The following is a 16,315-nucleotide window of genomic DNA, read 5'->3' as shown; positions in this document are numbered from 1 at the left end:
TATATTATATTATTATAATATAATATAATATAATATATAATATTTAACATTTTAACACCGGTATATCCTTTTGGACTAGTCAAAAGATCAAATTTGTCAAAACTCAAAACATGAAACTTCTATATCTTTGAGTTTTCTACGTTATATCCAAATTTCAAATGATTTGGACTTCATATGACCAAAATATGTCATCTTTTATTCTTTAAAAAAAATCCTTAATTATTTAGTACTCTCAAATTCTAAATCACAACTTGTACTATTTACTTCAGACATTACAGTTATTGTATCACAAAATCAAAAGCTTTTTAGCTTTGATAAAAAGAGAGCGCATAGAAAAAAGAATANCATGCATAAATAAAGATACGTCATACCATCAGAATAAGTAGGGGTAGAGCTCCCTCATATGCCGCTCTGTCTCCCAAGTGGCCTCTTCGACACCTCTATGTTCCCACTGAACCTTCACCATCGGTATAAGCTTACTACGAAGCTTCCGTTCAGATCGATCCAAAATACAAACTGGTCTCTCAATATAAAACACGTCAGGATCTAACTGAACATTAGAAATATCCAACACATGTGAAGGATCCGGCTCGTACTTCCGCAACATCGACACATGAAATAAATCATGAATACCAGATAAAGATGGAGGTAGAGCCAATCGATAAGCCAAAGTGCCTATCCGTTGCAATATCTCATATGGGCCAACATATCTTGGTGCCAACTTTCCTTTCATACCAAATCGCACTGTACCACGAAAAGGAGACACTTTCAAAAATACTCGATCACCCTGCTGAAACTCCAAGGGCCTTCGTCTTTTATTTGCATAGGCGGCCTGTCTATCTTGAGCTGCTTTCAATCGCTGCTGTATCAACTTTACTTTCTGTTCCATCTCAAAAATCATCTCAGGACCGGTAACTGCAGCTCGATCAACATCATCCCAGTATAACGGAGATCTACAACGTCTCCCATACAATGCCTCAAATGGAGCCATCTGAATACTACTCTGATAACTATTGTTATATGCAAACTCTACCAAAGGAATAGATGAATGCCAAACAGATTNGGTGCCAACTTTCCTTTCATACCAAATCGCACTGTACCACGAAAAGGAGACACTTTCAAAAATACTCGATCGCCCTGCTGAAACTCCAAGGGCCTTCGTCTTTTATTTGCATAGGCGGCCTGTCTATCTTGAGCTGCTTTCAATCGCTGCTGTATCAACTTTACTTTCTGTTCCATCTCAAGAATCATCTCAGGACCTGTGACTACAGCTCGATCAACATCATCCCAGTATAAAGGAGATCTACAACGTCTCCCATACAATGCCTCAAATGGAGCCATCTGAATACTACTCTGATAACTATTGTTATACGCAAACTCCACCAATGGAATAGATGAATGCCAAACAGATTTAAAATCCATAACATAAGCACGCAACATATCCTCCAGCGTCTGAATAGTACGCTCAGTCTGACCATCTGTCTGGGGATGATAAGCCGTACTCAATCTCAACTCTGTCCCCATCGCAGTTTGCAATCCTTCCCAAAAATGAGAAGTAAATCGAGGATCTCTATCAGATATAATAGACACTGGAATCCCATGCAACCGTACGATCTCTCGTATATACAACTGTGCCATCGTCAAATATGTACTATTCATGCTATAGGGTATAAAATGTGCAACTTTCGTCAATCGATCAACAATCACCCAAATAGCATCAATAGTCCCAGTGCTTCTTGGCAAATGAGTCACGAAATCCATCGATATGTGCTCCCATTTCCAAGTCGGTACTTCTAAACTCCTCAATTCACCTCCTGGCCTTCTCCTCTCAGCTTTGATCTGTTGACAATTGAGACATCGACGTACAAAATCAGTCACATCACGTTTCATTCCCTTCCACCAAAACTGAGAGCGTAAATCCTTATACATCTTCTTGCCACCAGGTTGGATAGAATATCGACTACAATGTGCACGCCGCAACAGGCCCTGGCGCAACTCCGAAGTATCAGGAATTACCCATCTATCATTCATCCTCAAACTGCCATCATCAGCAACTCTAAACCGAATATCTTGTTTCTGAGAAACCAACTCCTTCCATCGCTGAACTCTCTCATCTGTCATCTGTGCCTCACGAATACAACCATATATATCAGGTTCAGCTAATAAGGTCGATACCTGGATAGGAGTCGTCGAAATATCAAAATCATATCCCAAAGAACAACAAGACATCATCATAGCTGATAAACGACCCACATCCTCTGCAGTACAGCTAACTTTACGACTCAATGCATCAGCAGTAAGATTAGCTCGACCAGGATGATACTCAATCTCACAATCATAATCTTTCAACAAATCTAACCACCGTCTCTGCCTCATATTCAACTCTGTCTGAGTAAACAAAAATCTCAGACTCTTATGATCCGTATAAATCGTAAACGAGGTACCATATAAATAGTGTCGCCATATCTTCAAGGCAAAGATAATGGCTGCTAACTCCAAATCATGCACAGGGTACCTAGTTTCGTGTGATTTCAGCTGTCTCGAGGCGTATGCCACAACATGTCGATCCTGCATCAAAACACATCCCAAACCATGTAATGATGCATCAGTATAAACAACAAACCTCTCGTTTTCTGTTGGGATTGATAACACCGGTGCGGTCGTCAGTTGGTGCTTCAACTCCTGAAAACTCCTCTCACATGCTTCAGACCACTGAAATCGCACACCTTTCTGACTCAACTGTGTCAAAGGTCTAACAATTTTTGAAAATCCCTCGATAAATCGACGATAATAACCTGCTAAACCCAAGAAACTACGGATCTCTGGTACAGATGTAGGTGCTGACCATTGCCACACTGCTTCGCCCTTCGTTGGATCAACAGAAATCCCATCGCTCGATATAACATGACCCAAGAAGACCACTCGATCCAACCAAAACTCCCATTTACTGAGTTTGGCATACAACTGTCTATCTCGCAGTACCTGTAATACTGAACGTAAATGCACAACATGCTCAGCTTCACTCCTGGAATAAATCAATATATCATCAATAAACACAATAAGAGACTGATCGAGATAAGGCTGAAATACCCTATTCATTAGACTCATGAATACAGCTGGAGCATTCGTCAATCCAAACGGCATAACTAAAAACTCATAATGCCCATATCTGGTCCTGAATGCTGTCTTCTGAATATCCTCCTCTCTAACTCGTATCTGATGATATCCTGACCTCAAATCAATCTTCGAATATACTGAGGTTCCCTGCAACTGATCAAACAAATCATCAATACGAGGGAGGGGATATTTATTCTTAATCGTTACCTTATTTAGCTGTCGATAGTCAATACAAAGCCGCATCGTTCCATCTTTCTTTTTCACAAATAAGACTGGTGCACCCCAAGGCGATACACTAGGGCGAATGTATCCCTTGTCCAGCAAGTCCTGTAACTGGTCTTTCAACTCTCTCAACTCTGCTGGTGCCATTCTGTAAGGAGCACGCGAAATAGGGGGAGTACCTGGCATCAACTCAGTCCCAAACTCCACCTCACGGACTGGTGGGAAGCCTGGAATCTCCTCAGGAAATACATCAGCAAACTCAGCAACTACAGGTATCTCCTCTATTCCCACCTCCTTCTTCTTCTCTATCACATCTACAGCATAAATAAGATAACCCTCAGGGCCATGCTCCAATATCCTAGACATCCGGATAGCAGATACCAACGGAACACGGGGACGAGAACCCTTCCCATAAAATGTCCAACGCTCTTTGTCATCGGTGTAAAAATATACTACCCGCTGATAACAATCAACAGTCGCACAATATCTCCTCAGTACATTAATTCCCACAATACAATCAAAATCAGTCATCTCTAGAATAATCATATCAGATCTCAACTCATAGCCCTCATAAGAAATAATCCCATCTGATATCATAGATACAACTGATATATCAACTCCAGAGGGTGTCGAAACAGAAAGAGGCATAGACAATGGAGACGAGCGCATATGATGCTCAACCACAAACCTCTTCGATATGAATGTATGCGAGGCACCTGTATCAACAAGAATATAAGCAGGATAAGAACATAAATAACACTTACCCGCTATCATCTCCTCTCGTGCCTCCTCTGCCTGTTCTCGTGTCAACGCATACACTTGTGCCTGAGGCGGACCAGCTCCCTGCCTACGTGGCTGTCCGCCAGAAGGTCGTGGTGTAAACTGCTGAGGCTGTCGTCCTCCTCTCTCTGAGGATCTACCTCTATCACTCCTGGGCTCTCGCTGTCCCTCGCGGCTAGGACACTGTCTCGCTATATGGCCCACACCGCCACACTCAAAACATGTGATCTCGGTCTGTGTGCACTGTCTGATCATGTGAGGTCCCCGACAACGAAAACATCTCACTGCTCTGGACTCCCCTCTCTGCCCCTGAATAGACTGAGAACTGCCCCATGACTCTCAACACGTCGTGAATCAAATCGGCGCTTCCCAGATGATGCTGCTGAAGAAGATGAACCCTTCTGATATTTAAACGATTGTCACTGCGGTCGCAATGACTCCCTAGTCGGCTCTGATAATCGTCTCTGAGCCCCATACTCCTGCATAACCAACTCAGCCATCTCAGCCCTTGTCACTGCATCCTCAAATGATACCGGGCTATTTGATTGCACACGATCAAATAACTCTAACTTCAACCCTTTCAAGAAGTGCATCATCTTCGCATGAACATTCGTAGCAACATGTGGCACATATTTCAGCAATGCAGAATATCGAGTCTCATACTCAGCAACAGACATACTACCCTGTCTCAAATCTTCAAATTTTTTCACTTTCTGTTGCCTGGCTGCTATAGAAAAATATTTATCAAGAAAACGAGACCGAAACACATCCCAATCAACAGTACGGCCCTGGGCTCTCAATCCGGCCTCAGTCGTCTGCCACCACAATAGTACATTCCTCGAAAGCTGAAATGTAGCCAATCGTAACCAAGCAGACCTAGCACACGGTGCAGTCACAAATATCTGCTCTATCCTCTCAATCCACTCCTCTGCTCGCTCGCCAGTCTCAGAGCTATCAAATCTCGACGGAAGATAACTGCTGAACTGTGCCAACGTCAACTCACCAGGCAATAAAGGCTGATCTGCAGGTGCCTTTCCCATAGGAGTAGGTTGCAATCGATTCCTCTGCCCAAACCCACTGTCAACCTCGTCCGTTTCCTCGCATGGATGTACCTGTTCTCTAGCTGCCATCACTAGAAATCAAATTGTTAATCATAACATTTAACAATTACAATCCAGTAATCATCATCACACCTTTCGCACGAAAGCAAACGCAACTAAGGACCAATCCATCATATCGAGAAATCATCAATAACAAGTCAAATGCACAGACACACGCAGATAATAGCGTCATCCAACTCCCTCATCACAAACCCAACTCCTAACCATCCCAGACATCTAACATATGCTCTGATACCACCAGATGTGGCGCCCCAAACCTCGCCACGTAATCATACAACATGTGACGTCATATGCATAAAAATTGTCTTTTCAACGACGTAATAATATACTGCTTATACGACAAAATAGTGCAATCACCACACTATCTACATCATTGTAGCAAAAACAATATAATAAATACACACATAAAACCCAAATAAGACAAAAAACTATACCGTCTCTATCTACTATCAACAACCGGACTGTTTGACTAGACACGCCTAGTCGTGGCGCCCCAATCCTCGCCACGTAATCATACAACATGTGACGTAATATACATAAAAATATTCTTTTCAACTACGTAATAATATAATGCATAAACGACAAAATAGTGCAATCACCACACTATCTACATCATTGTAGCAGAAACAATATAATAAATACACACATACAACTCAAATAAGACAATAAACTATACTGTCTCTATCTACTATCAACTACAGGACTGTTTGACTAGACACACCTAGTCGTGGCGCCCCAAACCTCGCCACGTAATCATACAACATGTGACGTCATATGCATCNATATTATATTATATTATATTATTATAATATAATATAATATAATATATAATATTTAACATTTTAACACCGGTATATCCTTTTGGACTAGTCAAAAGATCAAATTTGTCAAAACTCAAAACATGAAACTTCTATATCTTTGAGTTTTCTACGTTATATCCAAATTTCAAATGATTTGGACTTCATATGACCAAAATATGTCATCTTTTATTCTTTAAAAAAAATCCTTAATTATTTAGTACTCTCAAATTCTAAATCACAACTTGTACTATTTACTTCAGACATTACAGTTATTGTATCACAAAATCAAAAGCTTTTTAGCTTTGATAAAAAGAGAGCGCATAGAAAAAAGAATATATTTTTTTCTTGAGTGTGAGAATTCTCTTGTGTGAGTTAGAGAAATTATTTTTTCGGTATACTCGGGTTGGGAGTTTGAGAAATATTGAGTGTATTGGTGTATACACTTGTTGTAATATTTCTTCCCGTTATAAAAGTTGCAGTGCTCCGTGGACGTAGCTTATATTGGGTGAACAACGTAAATCTTTGTGTTCTTGTTGATTATTTTATTCCGCAATTATTGGGTACTATATTATCATCTTGATTGGCATCGCTTCGGGGGTGTAATTCCCCAACAACTGGTATCAGAGCCTTGTTGTGAAAATTCTTAAAAATTCTGAGTATGCTCTGTGGTTGCAGCTCTGTCTGATCTTCCACATCAGAAAAGATTTTTTAGATTTTTTGTTAAGGCTAGAGAAGTGATAGCTGGAGATGATGGATTGAGACCTGGTATCAACAAGTTCGACGGTACAGATTTTACGTTCTGGCGGTTATAGATAATAGATTATTTGTATAGCAAGAAGTTGCATCAACCTCTATCTGGAAAGAAGCCGGAAAAGATGGAGGATGATGACTGGAAGCTTCTTGACCGACAAGTGTTAAGTGTAATACGATTGATCCTAACGAAGAACGTGGCACATAACATGGCGGAGGCAAAAACAACGGAGGAGATGATGTCCATTTTGTTGGACATGTACGAAAAGCCATCGGCAAATAATAAAGTACATCTCATGAAGAAGTTATTTAACTTGAAGATGAGAGAAAATGCATCGGTGGCTAAACACATCAATGAATTCAACACGATTGTTTCACAGCTGACATCAGTTGAAATTAAATTTGATGATGAGATCCGGGAACTTATTCTTTTGGCGTCTTTACCAGACAATTGGGAACCAATGCGGGCAGCGGTTAGCAATTCTGTTGGAAAAAGAAAGCTACAATTCAATGATGTCAGAGATCAAATTCTTGCTGAAGAAGTTCGCAGGATGGATTCTGGTGAAGGAACGTCATCAAGTTCTGCTCTAAATCTCGAGAATAGAGGAAGGGGCAGGGGTGGCGAAAAAAGTTTTAACCAATGGCATGGTAGATCCAAGTCAAGAAATGGAAAAGACAAAAGTAACTTTGAAAAGAATGTGAAGTGCTGGAGCTGTGGTGAGACTGGTCACTTGAAAAAGAATTGCAGATCAACAAAGAACGACGCTAATGTTGTTACTATGGAGGTACATGATGCTCTATTACTATCCATGGAAAGCCCGGTTGATTCTTGGGTTATGGACTCGGGAGCTTCGTTTCATACCACTGATAATCGTTATGTATTCGATAATTATATTGCGGGAGATTACGGAAAAGTTTTACTAGCTGATGGAAAACCTTTGGAAATAATTGGTATGGGTGATATCCGGATGAAGATGACAAATGGATCTGTCTGGAAAATCAACAAAGTAAGGCATGTACCAGAGTTGACACACAATCTGATTTCAGTAGGACAGCTTGATGACGAAGGTCATAAGGTGACCTTTGGTGATGGTTCCTGGAAAGTGAAAAAGGGAGCCATGATTGTAGCTCGAGGAAAGAAAACTGGAACACTTTATATGACTTTCAGTTTGAGAAATAAATTAGCGGCTGTGGATGCTGAAGCTAATTCAAGTCTATGGCTTAGTAGGCTTGGGGATACGAGTGAGAAGGGAATGAAGATGCTTGTTTCAAACGGAAAGCTACCTGAATTAAAGATTGTTGAACACAAGCTGTGTGAAGCTGTATTTTTTGGAAAGCAGAAAAAGGTGAGCTTTTCAAAAGAGGTTAGAGAATCGAAATTGGCGGATTTGGAGCTGGTACATACTGATGTATGTGGACCATCTCCAGTGACATCCCTTGGAGATCACTCAAGATATTATGGCACTACTGTTGACGATTCGAGCAGGAAATTCTGAGTTTATATTGTGAAAATAAATCGGATGTTTATGAGACTTTTAAACAGTGGGAATTAGCCATGAAAGATGTGATGAATTCACTGTCATCCAATCACATGTGGGAGTTGTAAGAACTTCCTGAAGGTAAAAAAGTTTTACATAGCAAGTGGGAGTACCGGTTAGAACATGACGGTAGTAAGCGGTACAAAGAAATACTTGGTATAAAAGGTGAAAAGGAAGTCATTGGTTACACTGATATTTTCTCTCTGGTGGTAAAGTTAACTACTACCAGGACTGTACTTGGATTGATGGTGAAAGAAGATTTACATCTGGAACAGTTAGATGTAAAGACGAGGTTTTTTCATGATAAACTAGATGAAGAAATGAATCAATCACAGGGATTTGAAGGACGAGGGAAAGAGAAAATGATGTGCAAACTTCAGAAGAGCTTGTATGGTCTCAAACAAGCGCCAAGACAGTGGTACAAGAAGTTTGATGGTGTAATGAATAATGATGGTTTTCTGAAGTATCAGGCTGATCACTGTTGTTATGTGAAGCTTGGTGGTTATTATATCATACTACTAATATATGTAGATGATATGTTGATAGCAGGAGCTTGTCTGGAAAAGATTGATATACTCGAGAAAGAGTTATTAAAGGAATTTGCTTTGAAGGATTTGGATGCTGCAAAACAAATCCTTGGAATGGGGATCCTTAGAGATCAGGTGAATGGAGTCTTGAAGCTTGAGAAGATTCCTGGAAGCAAGAATCCAGCTGATATGCTCACGAAGGCTGTTATCATTGAAAAACTGAAGTTGTGTTTGACTTCAGTTGGTCTCCTGGACTAACAAATGAGGTATGAGCTGCTGCACTGATGGTGTGAAGACATGATTGAAATCAAGTCTTCAAGTGGGAGAATTGTTAGGTGTGGATGTGGGGCCCACACATTAAATTAAATAATATAAAACTTCATCCCACATCGGAAAATATTGTGAAATTGCTGAAGGAAATTAGTTATAAATAGAGCTCAATTCCTTCAGTTATTGTATCCCAAAATCAAAAGCTTTTTAGCTTTGATAAAAAGAGAGTGCATAGAAAAAAGAGTGTATTTTTTTCTTGAGTGCGGGAATTCTCTTGTGTGAGTTATAGAAATTATTTTCTCGGTATACTCGGGTTGGGAGTGTGAGAAATATTGAGTGTATTGTTGTATACACTTGTTGTAATATTTCTTCCGGTTATAAAAGTTGTAGTGCTCCGTGGAAGTAGCCTATATTGGGTGAACCACGTAAATCTTTGTGTTCTTGTTTATTATTTTATTCCGCAATTATTGGGTACTATATTATTATCTTGATTGGCATCGCTTCGGGGGTGTAATTCCCCAACAGATGCTGCTAAAAATGCGGGAAATGTTGCAGCTCATCTCTAATCTTTTTTATAGAAATTTTGTATTCATAATTTGTTGCTGCATTGTTTGATTAGTTTTCAGGTAACATTCTTCACAGTTTTGGATTTATTATTCATCTTATTTAGTGAATTCTTTGTGTTGTAGATCATTCGTTTTGGATTTCATGAGACAAAGCATGTGGAGCACAAAGGCGAGGTAAAATCATGGCTTCTATAGAATTTATCAATTTTGAACAGTTGTAGCAACCTTGTTCCTTTTTTGAATGCTAATATGTATCTGAATATGGTTTAAGAATGATTTAGTGTTTTCGTACTAAAATATGGTGACCCTCTTGCCTCCCTCATGACACACTATTTTCATGTGTGATAATGATGAAGTTTCTGAAGTTGTTTCGACTCTCAATGTGACTCTTTACAGGTGGATTTGGTGACAGAGACTGATAAAAACTGTGAAGAAGTCATTTTCGATTATCTGAGATCAAAATATCCTGACCATAAGGTCAGAGCTGTAGTCCCTGTACTGTTTCGTGCATTAGATATATATTTTATTAGTGCTAGTGTGCTACCATATTTTTAGAGTTTGATGCTTCTTTAGTCATGATTCCTATGTCTGATGCTGATATTTCTTTGTTTAGTTCATTGGAGAAGAAACTACTGCTGCTTGTGGAGTTACAGAATTAACTGATGAACCAACTTGGATTGTTGATCCTCTGGATGGAACTACTAATTTTGTGCATGGGCAAGCATCTATTGGTCATTTATTAAAAAAGAACTAAGTTTCACAGTATAATAGAGTCGATAATTTCTGCAACCTTTCCATTGTTTGTCAAATGTGTGATTAGCGATCAAGATCACTTGCTGCACACATTCTACTTCTGTTCGATATTTGGAATATGTAGTGACTTCTCAAACTGAGCTTGTAAGTTGCTTCTTTTAACTCCCCATCACAGGAAAAGGCACATTTAGGTTTGTGGTTTAATGAGGTCATTTATCTACATTTGGAATATGTAGTGTCTTCTCAAACCGAGCTTGTAAAGTCCCTTCTTGCCACTGAGGTACGCTTCTAAACTAAGTGCTGAACAGTGATTACGTTTCGAGTGTATATTTATTCTACTAACAAAACTTGGATAGGATAGTCTACCTAGCTCCAGTTACCTTTACTTACTGAGTTACTTTTTTGAACTGTGCTGAAAGAACAGGCGGGTACAAAGCGTGACAAGTCTACTCTCGATGCCTCTACTTGTAGGATCAATAGCTTACTCTTCAAGCTAGGTCGATAAATTGCCGATGGTCTCAAAATATTGATTTTCAGCATTTTCTTTAATTTTAATTAATGTGGGTAAAATGTATTTGTTCCCGCTTGATCAGGTTAGATCCCTTCGGATGAGTGGTTCTTGTGCAATAAATCTCTGTGGAGTGGCATGTGGAAGGCTTGATATGTTCTATAAAGTTGGATTTGGAGGACCTTGGTGAGTTTCAAATATGTTATAGGACTATGATCTCGCAAATTACTGAATCTCGAGTCATCTGTTCAGGGATGTAGCTGCTGGTGCTGTTAAGTGAAGCTGGAGGACTCGTATTTGATTCGTAATTAACAACTCCTTGAATCTTGGTGAAATTAATATAATTCCTTTTTTCCCCTTGAACTGTTTAAATCATAAATTCTTTTATTTAATTCAACAGCTCCGGTAAGGAATTTGATATCACATCTCAGCGAGTAGCAGCTTCAAATTCTCTTCTAAAGGATGCGTTTACTGAGGTATTGCAATATAAGGACCGAGGGAAACTCCTAACCAGTTATCATTCTTATGGGCTGAAAGAGCCATGGATTAGTATATGTTAGCTACAACTTACTAACAATGGATTTTTACATATGTGAGGCTGTGGCATTCAAAATAACTCAATGATATTGCTTTGTAGTCAGTCATTAATCAATATTTTCTTATAGCTTCAGCAGCCATTTTTCTTGTGAAAATAAGCAGAATTTATGCTGATGTCTTGTATGTAAATTGGAAAGTTAAACTCCTTTGAATCAAGAAAAAATCATATGTGATTCGTAAATAACAAGAAAGGAGTTATACACCAATCCCACAAAAACCTAGATAAATGCTAGAAAAATACACATATAGGAGCAGCAACATAAAAATATAAAGTGCCGGGGACAAACCAGTGGCAAAAGCGAAACATCTATCTACATATCTAAGTATATATAGATGGTTTTATACTGTATCATGTGCTCTTGGTCCATATCCATCGTATCCATTTGTTCCATTGACCTCATTTGGCGTCTTTTTTGAGCCGCTACTTGTCTTCCTTTTCACAACTACGAACCATGTGTAAACTTCCAAGATTGCAGCAACGAAAGCCAGACCTAATAGGAATCCAATATATCCCCTCTTCCATTTTTCAGCTGGATTTAAAATATCAAAACCTTTGAAGATGTTGACAATGCTGAGAACTATGACCGAGTATCCGATCAAGTGGTGGTATACGTTCCAGAAAACTCTGAATTTATGATCCTTTTTCGGCCTTAGAAGCAATGCGAACACCTGTAGCACATGGAAACCTCGATATGATTGCTACAAATAAAATGTAGTTAAAGTTGGAAACTCCGGATGTAGAAAAATGGATCATACCTGGAGTGTTCCAAGACAAAAGAGGATAATGCCAATAATCCTGTGGGAACTATATTGAAACCCAGGAGATTGGCTTCCTAGTCTAAGACCAGTTGCCCAGCCGGCAACTCCAATGATGTAGGCTGTCGTTTGGCAAGTAGCGTGAAGGTAAAACCATGCTGGATCGGCCGTAGGAAACACTTTTCCGTACCTTGCGAATACTGCACCTATGGGTAGCATGATCCCCCAACTTACAGCATTCAGCACTCCATGAATCTGAATGTATTTCGTAAACTTAGTAAGATACATGTATGTATATTTGTTAGATAATATGAAGGAAATAACCCCTGAATGAAAAGATCTCTCTCAAACTTTTAGTCGCAAAATTGAACGGTCAAGTCTATCAAAAAAGAATTGAACGGTTAAGCCATAAATAAATGGCATTGAAGATAATTCCTCTGTATGTTCGAGTAAGGATCAACAAACTTACATTCCTATTCTTGGTTTTTGAGTTTACGGTTCCTCCCGTTGTCCCCGACCCCGACTCCCCAGAAAGAAGGTTCAGTGTCCCCATGGACTGAACATTAGGACCAGAAGTAGTATGCACTGAAGGAGAAGTTCCTGAAACTGGGCCTTCCTGCCACACCTGATTCACTGTAGAGCTGAGATTACCAAGATTCAATGTTGCGAAAATGCTGATTTCGTTATCCACATAAGTTGCTGCTAGATCAGAAACTTGAAAACTCAAATCCCCCGGCAGCAACCCAGTTTGGTAACTAGTGACAGGTGCTGTGTAAGCCCTCGTGGTTCCATCAGAGTTCTGGAAAGCAACAAGTGCCTGGGCGCCTACCATGCCTTTACCGCTTGGATTGATGGCCCAGGACACCCATCTTGAGGGTGAGATGCCAGTATGCCGATAAGCAATTTTAACAGTTTTAGTAGATTGATCAAAGTCCCAGTGAAGAAACGAATTCAAGTATGGGAGATCATTGCAGGACCTGAAAATTTGGTTCCTGGAAAAGCTGTATTTTGCACATGATTGAGCATAAGATGATGATACACAGAGGGAAAACAGTACACAAAAGATGTAAACAGGGTTCAAGAATTTGCCCATCTGAGTTGATAACCTGAATCTGAGGAAATGAAATGAAGATTATAAGGGTGGATGAGAGAAGGGACAAAAGGGTGTTATTCTAGGCTGTATGCTGAATTGTGGGGCAGGTAGTTACAGTTTGGTAAAAGAAGGTTGTGTGTGAAAGAAGAACATTCCAACTATCTAAAGACATGGCACTTGTAGGCAAAATACTAATGCAGGATATCTTTTGTAGTTTCAACAACCTTCTATTTTCATTTCAGTGCACGTCCAACTTCAACTGTGTAATTTGCTCTCTATTTGAGTTTCTAATTTCATTGGAGATTGGCATGCAAGTTATATGATCATGATTAGGTGCCAACTCTCCTTATAACATATTTTTAGACATGTAGTGCGTAATCTAATTATATATATCGAATGTGAAAGTTGAAACAACTTACGTGGTTAAGATAAATAATTGGAGTGTATAGCACTAGTACTTACATATGCCTAAAAAAAGAATTCTCACACTTTGACAGTTGAACTTATGTATTGCGAAGTTGTATATATGTAAAAATCTCTTTTTGACAATAAGGAAATCATCGACACCATGTGAAACAAATCATGCAACATGGACGCCACTTTACCCACTTGAATGGTATGAACATGATAAAAGATGTGTCCATTCTTCCTTTATCTGATAAAAGGGTTTTTACTTCAAGATACAGCAACGATTTCAAAATACGACACCAATCTTTTTCTAGTATCAATAATACTAATTAAACTATCTTTTGAGAAAAAATGGTCATTTAGTCGAGCAACAAAATCTTTAAAAAGACATATAGATGTAATTTTTAATTTTACAGATGTTTCGTCCAAAGCAGTGAACATAACCACTTCATGGTTGTTATTGATCCAGATTCCAAAGGGCGTGAAGACAAGTATCAGATTTGATGATAAGGTGGATTAGGTGCAAAATACAGATGGTGGAACCCAATATTAATTCATTTGTTAAACCCAATATTCCAACCTCAACCAGTGCCACCTTCGTGTCCACCACACCACAGCGCAAACTACGATATGATCATATGCGAGTCAAGAAATCAAAAAATATTTTCGATTAAATTATCTGATTTCTCGTAAATAAAAAACAAAAAATTGGACTACTCTTCTGAATGCATATATTATTAGTTACTTATGTTGTTTAAAAATCAATAAACAACTCAGCAGGATTTCAGCTTTGGGTGATGTATTGTTTATTTGTATAATTAATAATTAACATGCATTTGCCTTTCTGGTCCACTTTTACATTTATATAATATATATTGCCGTGTGAAATGCTTTTTCTATGATGAATCTGGTAGTATTAAGATATTAACTGTCTTTATTTTGCTTAAGTACTCCCAATTTTAATTAAGAATATATTGTAATAATATGCTAATTTAATTTTTATATGAGAATATCTCACTTCAACAAGGTCTAGTGATTCTCTGTTTTTTTCAAAAAAAATAGTAAATATAATGGACAAATATAGCAATTGCATGTGTTAGTAAATTCACGTTATTTGAGGCCTTAGTATCTAAGTAATAACTTCGTACGTAGACCAATAATATCAGACTTTTTTTTAAAAAAAAAATATTGAAAACGTAAAATTTTTATGACGTAAAGGAAACGTGATCATGACGTCAGCTATCGAACATACAAAATCTTGGTTTAAAGGGACGTCATTACGCAATAATTTCTTCGCCAAGGTTGGTAAGATTGTGACATTTTTTTCCAAAAAGCCAAGAACTTCGACCCATGCAAGCTCCAGGTAAGATGAAGACGTCTCTAGTGTTGTTTCTCGACTCTAACATATATTTCTTTCTCTCTTTTTTTTCTTGAATTTATATTAATTTGTTTGAGTTTTTTTATGTATTATTTACACGTTTTTAAGTTTAACATTACTCAAGTCTTTCATCTTATTCGATTAAATATTCTAGCATGCTACTCTTTAGATAAAATTAATCAATATTGCGAGATGATAATGTTTTGGAAATGATATTTACATTAGGTAAACAAATCAAGTATTTGAATTTGCAAATTATTTGATTAAATGCCATATTAAACGAATGGTATGGGGAGAAACTTAGTGGATACATCCATGCATATATACCTATTTTTCTTTAATAATTTATACTCATATATTAAAATATCTCTTAATCCAAAAATCTATTTTATTTAAAAAAAAAATAGAAAAAATTATGTCAACTCGTTGGGACACTTTTTTATTTCGATTTCGAATTTGATGACACGGGTCTTTATTTTTCCTAGTGAATGAATGTGAATTATTGAGATAATTTATATTGTTGGGGAAGTACTATATCTATTTATTATTGGGCAAAAACTTGTGTGAGATGGTCTCACGGGTCGTAGTTTGTAAGATATATATCTTATTTGGGTCATCCATGAAAAAATATTACTTTTTATGCTAAGAATATTACTTTTTATTGTGAATATCGATAAGATCGATCTGTCTCATAGATAAAGATTCGTGAGATAGAGATACCTACNAATTATGTCAACTCGTTGGGACACTTTTTTATTTCGATTTCGAATTTGATGACACGGGTCTTTATTTTTCCTAGTGAATGAATGTGAATTATTGAGATAATTTATATTGTTGGGGAAGTACTATATCTATTTATTATTGGGCAAAAACTTGTGTGAGATGGTCTCACGGGTCGTAGTTTGTAAGATATATATCTTATTTGGGTCATCCATGAAAAAATATTACTTTTTATGCTAAGAATATTACTTTTTATTGTGAATATCGATAAGATCGATCTGTCTCATAGATAAAGATTCGTGAGATAGAGATACCTACTCAATTTTAAGATGCCGAAAACTCCATCCAATTGGTAATTATTGATCCACGGATAATATAACGGGCCGTGATCGATAGTTGGAGACAGTGTGG

General features: G+C 38.0%; 2 protein-coding genes and 2 long non-coding RNA genes across 4 annotated transcripts; 2 read left to right on the top strand and 2 right to left on the bottom strand.

Annotated features, from left to right (window-relative positions):
- Positions 1-1,410: 1,410 nt before the first annotated feature.
- On the bottom strand, positions 1,411-2,355 carry LOC140984147 (uncharacterized). The gene is made up of 2 exons (XR_012176566.1): positions 2,090-2,355; positions 1,411-1,629 (listed from the first exon to the last, which is right to left on the bottom strand). It is a non-coding gene; the product is annotated as an uncharacterized lncRNA (long non-coding RNA).
- Positions 2,356-9,123: 6,768 nt separating this feature from the next.
- On the top strand, positions 9,124-10,451 carry LOC140983984 (inositol-phosphate phosphatase-like). The gene is made up of 5 exons (XM_073451127.1): positions 9,124-9,142; positions 9,651-9,673; positions 9,815-9,865; positions 10,088-10,168; positions 10,305-10,451. Exons 1-5 carry the CDS (start codon positions 9,124-9,126, stop codon positions 10,443-10,445), a joined length of 315 nt encoding a protein of 104 aa, XP_073307228.1. The 3' UTR covers positions 10,446-10,451.
- A 584-nt stretch (positions 10,452-11,035) lies between these two features.
- LOC140985135 (uncharacterized) lies at positions 11,036-11,455 on the top strand. Its single transcript, XR_012176706.1, has 3 exons — positions 11,036-11,138; positions 11,205-11,256; positions 11,353-11,455. It is a non-coding gene; the product is annotated as an uncharacterized lncRNA (long non-coding RNA).
- Positions 11,456-11,707: 252 nt separating this feature from the next.
- LOC140985233 (cytochrome b561 and DOMON domain-containing protein At5g47530-like) lies at positions 11,708-13,580 on the bottom strand. The gene is made up of 3 exons (XM_073453023.1): positions 12,775-13,580; positions 12,306-12,560; positions 11,708-12,218 (listed from the first exon to the last, which is right to left on the bottom strand). The coding sequence occupies exons 1-3, from the start codon at positions 13,396-13,398 to the stop codon at positions 11,889-11,891; spliced, it is 1,209 nt and encodes a 402-aa protein (XP_073309124.1). The 5' UTR covers positions 13,399-13,580; the 3' UTR covers positions 11,708-11,888.
- Positions 13,581-16,315: the final 2,735 nt, after the last annotated feature.

The sequence above is a fragment of the Primulina huaijiensis genome, chromosome 9, assembly GCF_012295235.1.
Source record: "Primulina huaijiensis isolate GDHJ02 chromosome 9, ASM1229523v2, whole genome shotgun sequence".
NCBI lineage: Eukaryota > Viridiplantae > Streptophyta > Magnoliopsida > Lamiales > Gesneriaceae > Primulina > Primulina huaijiensis.
The sequence above is the reverse complement of the archived record's forward strand: the minus strand, read 5'-3'. Positions and strand labels throughout refer to the sequence as shown.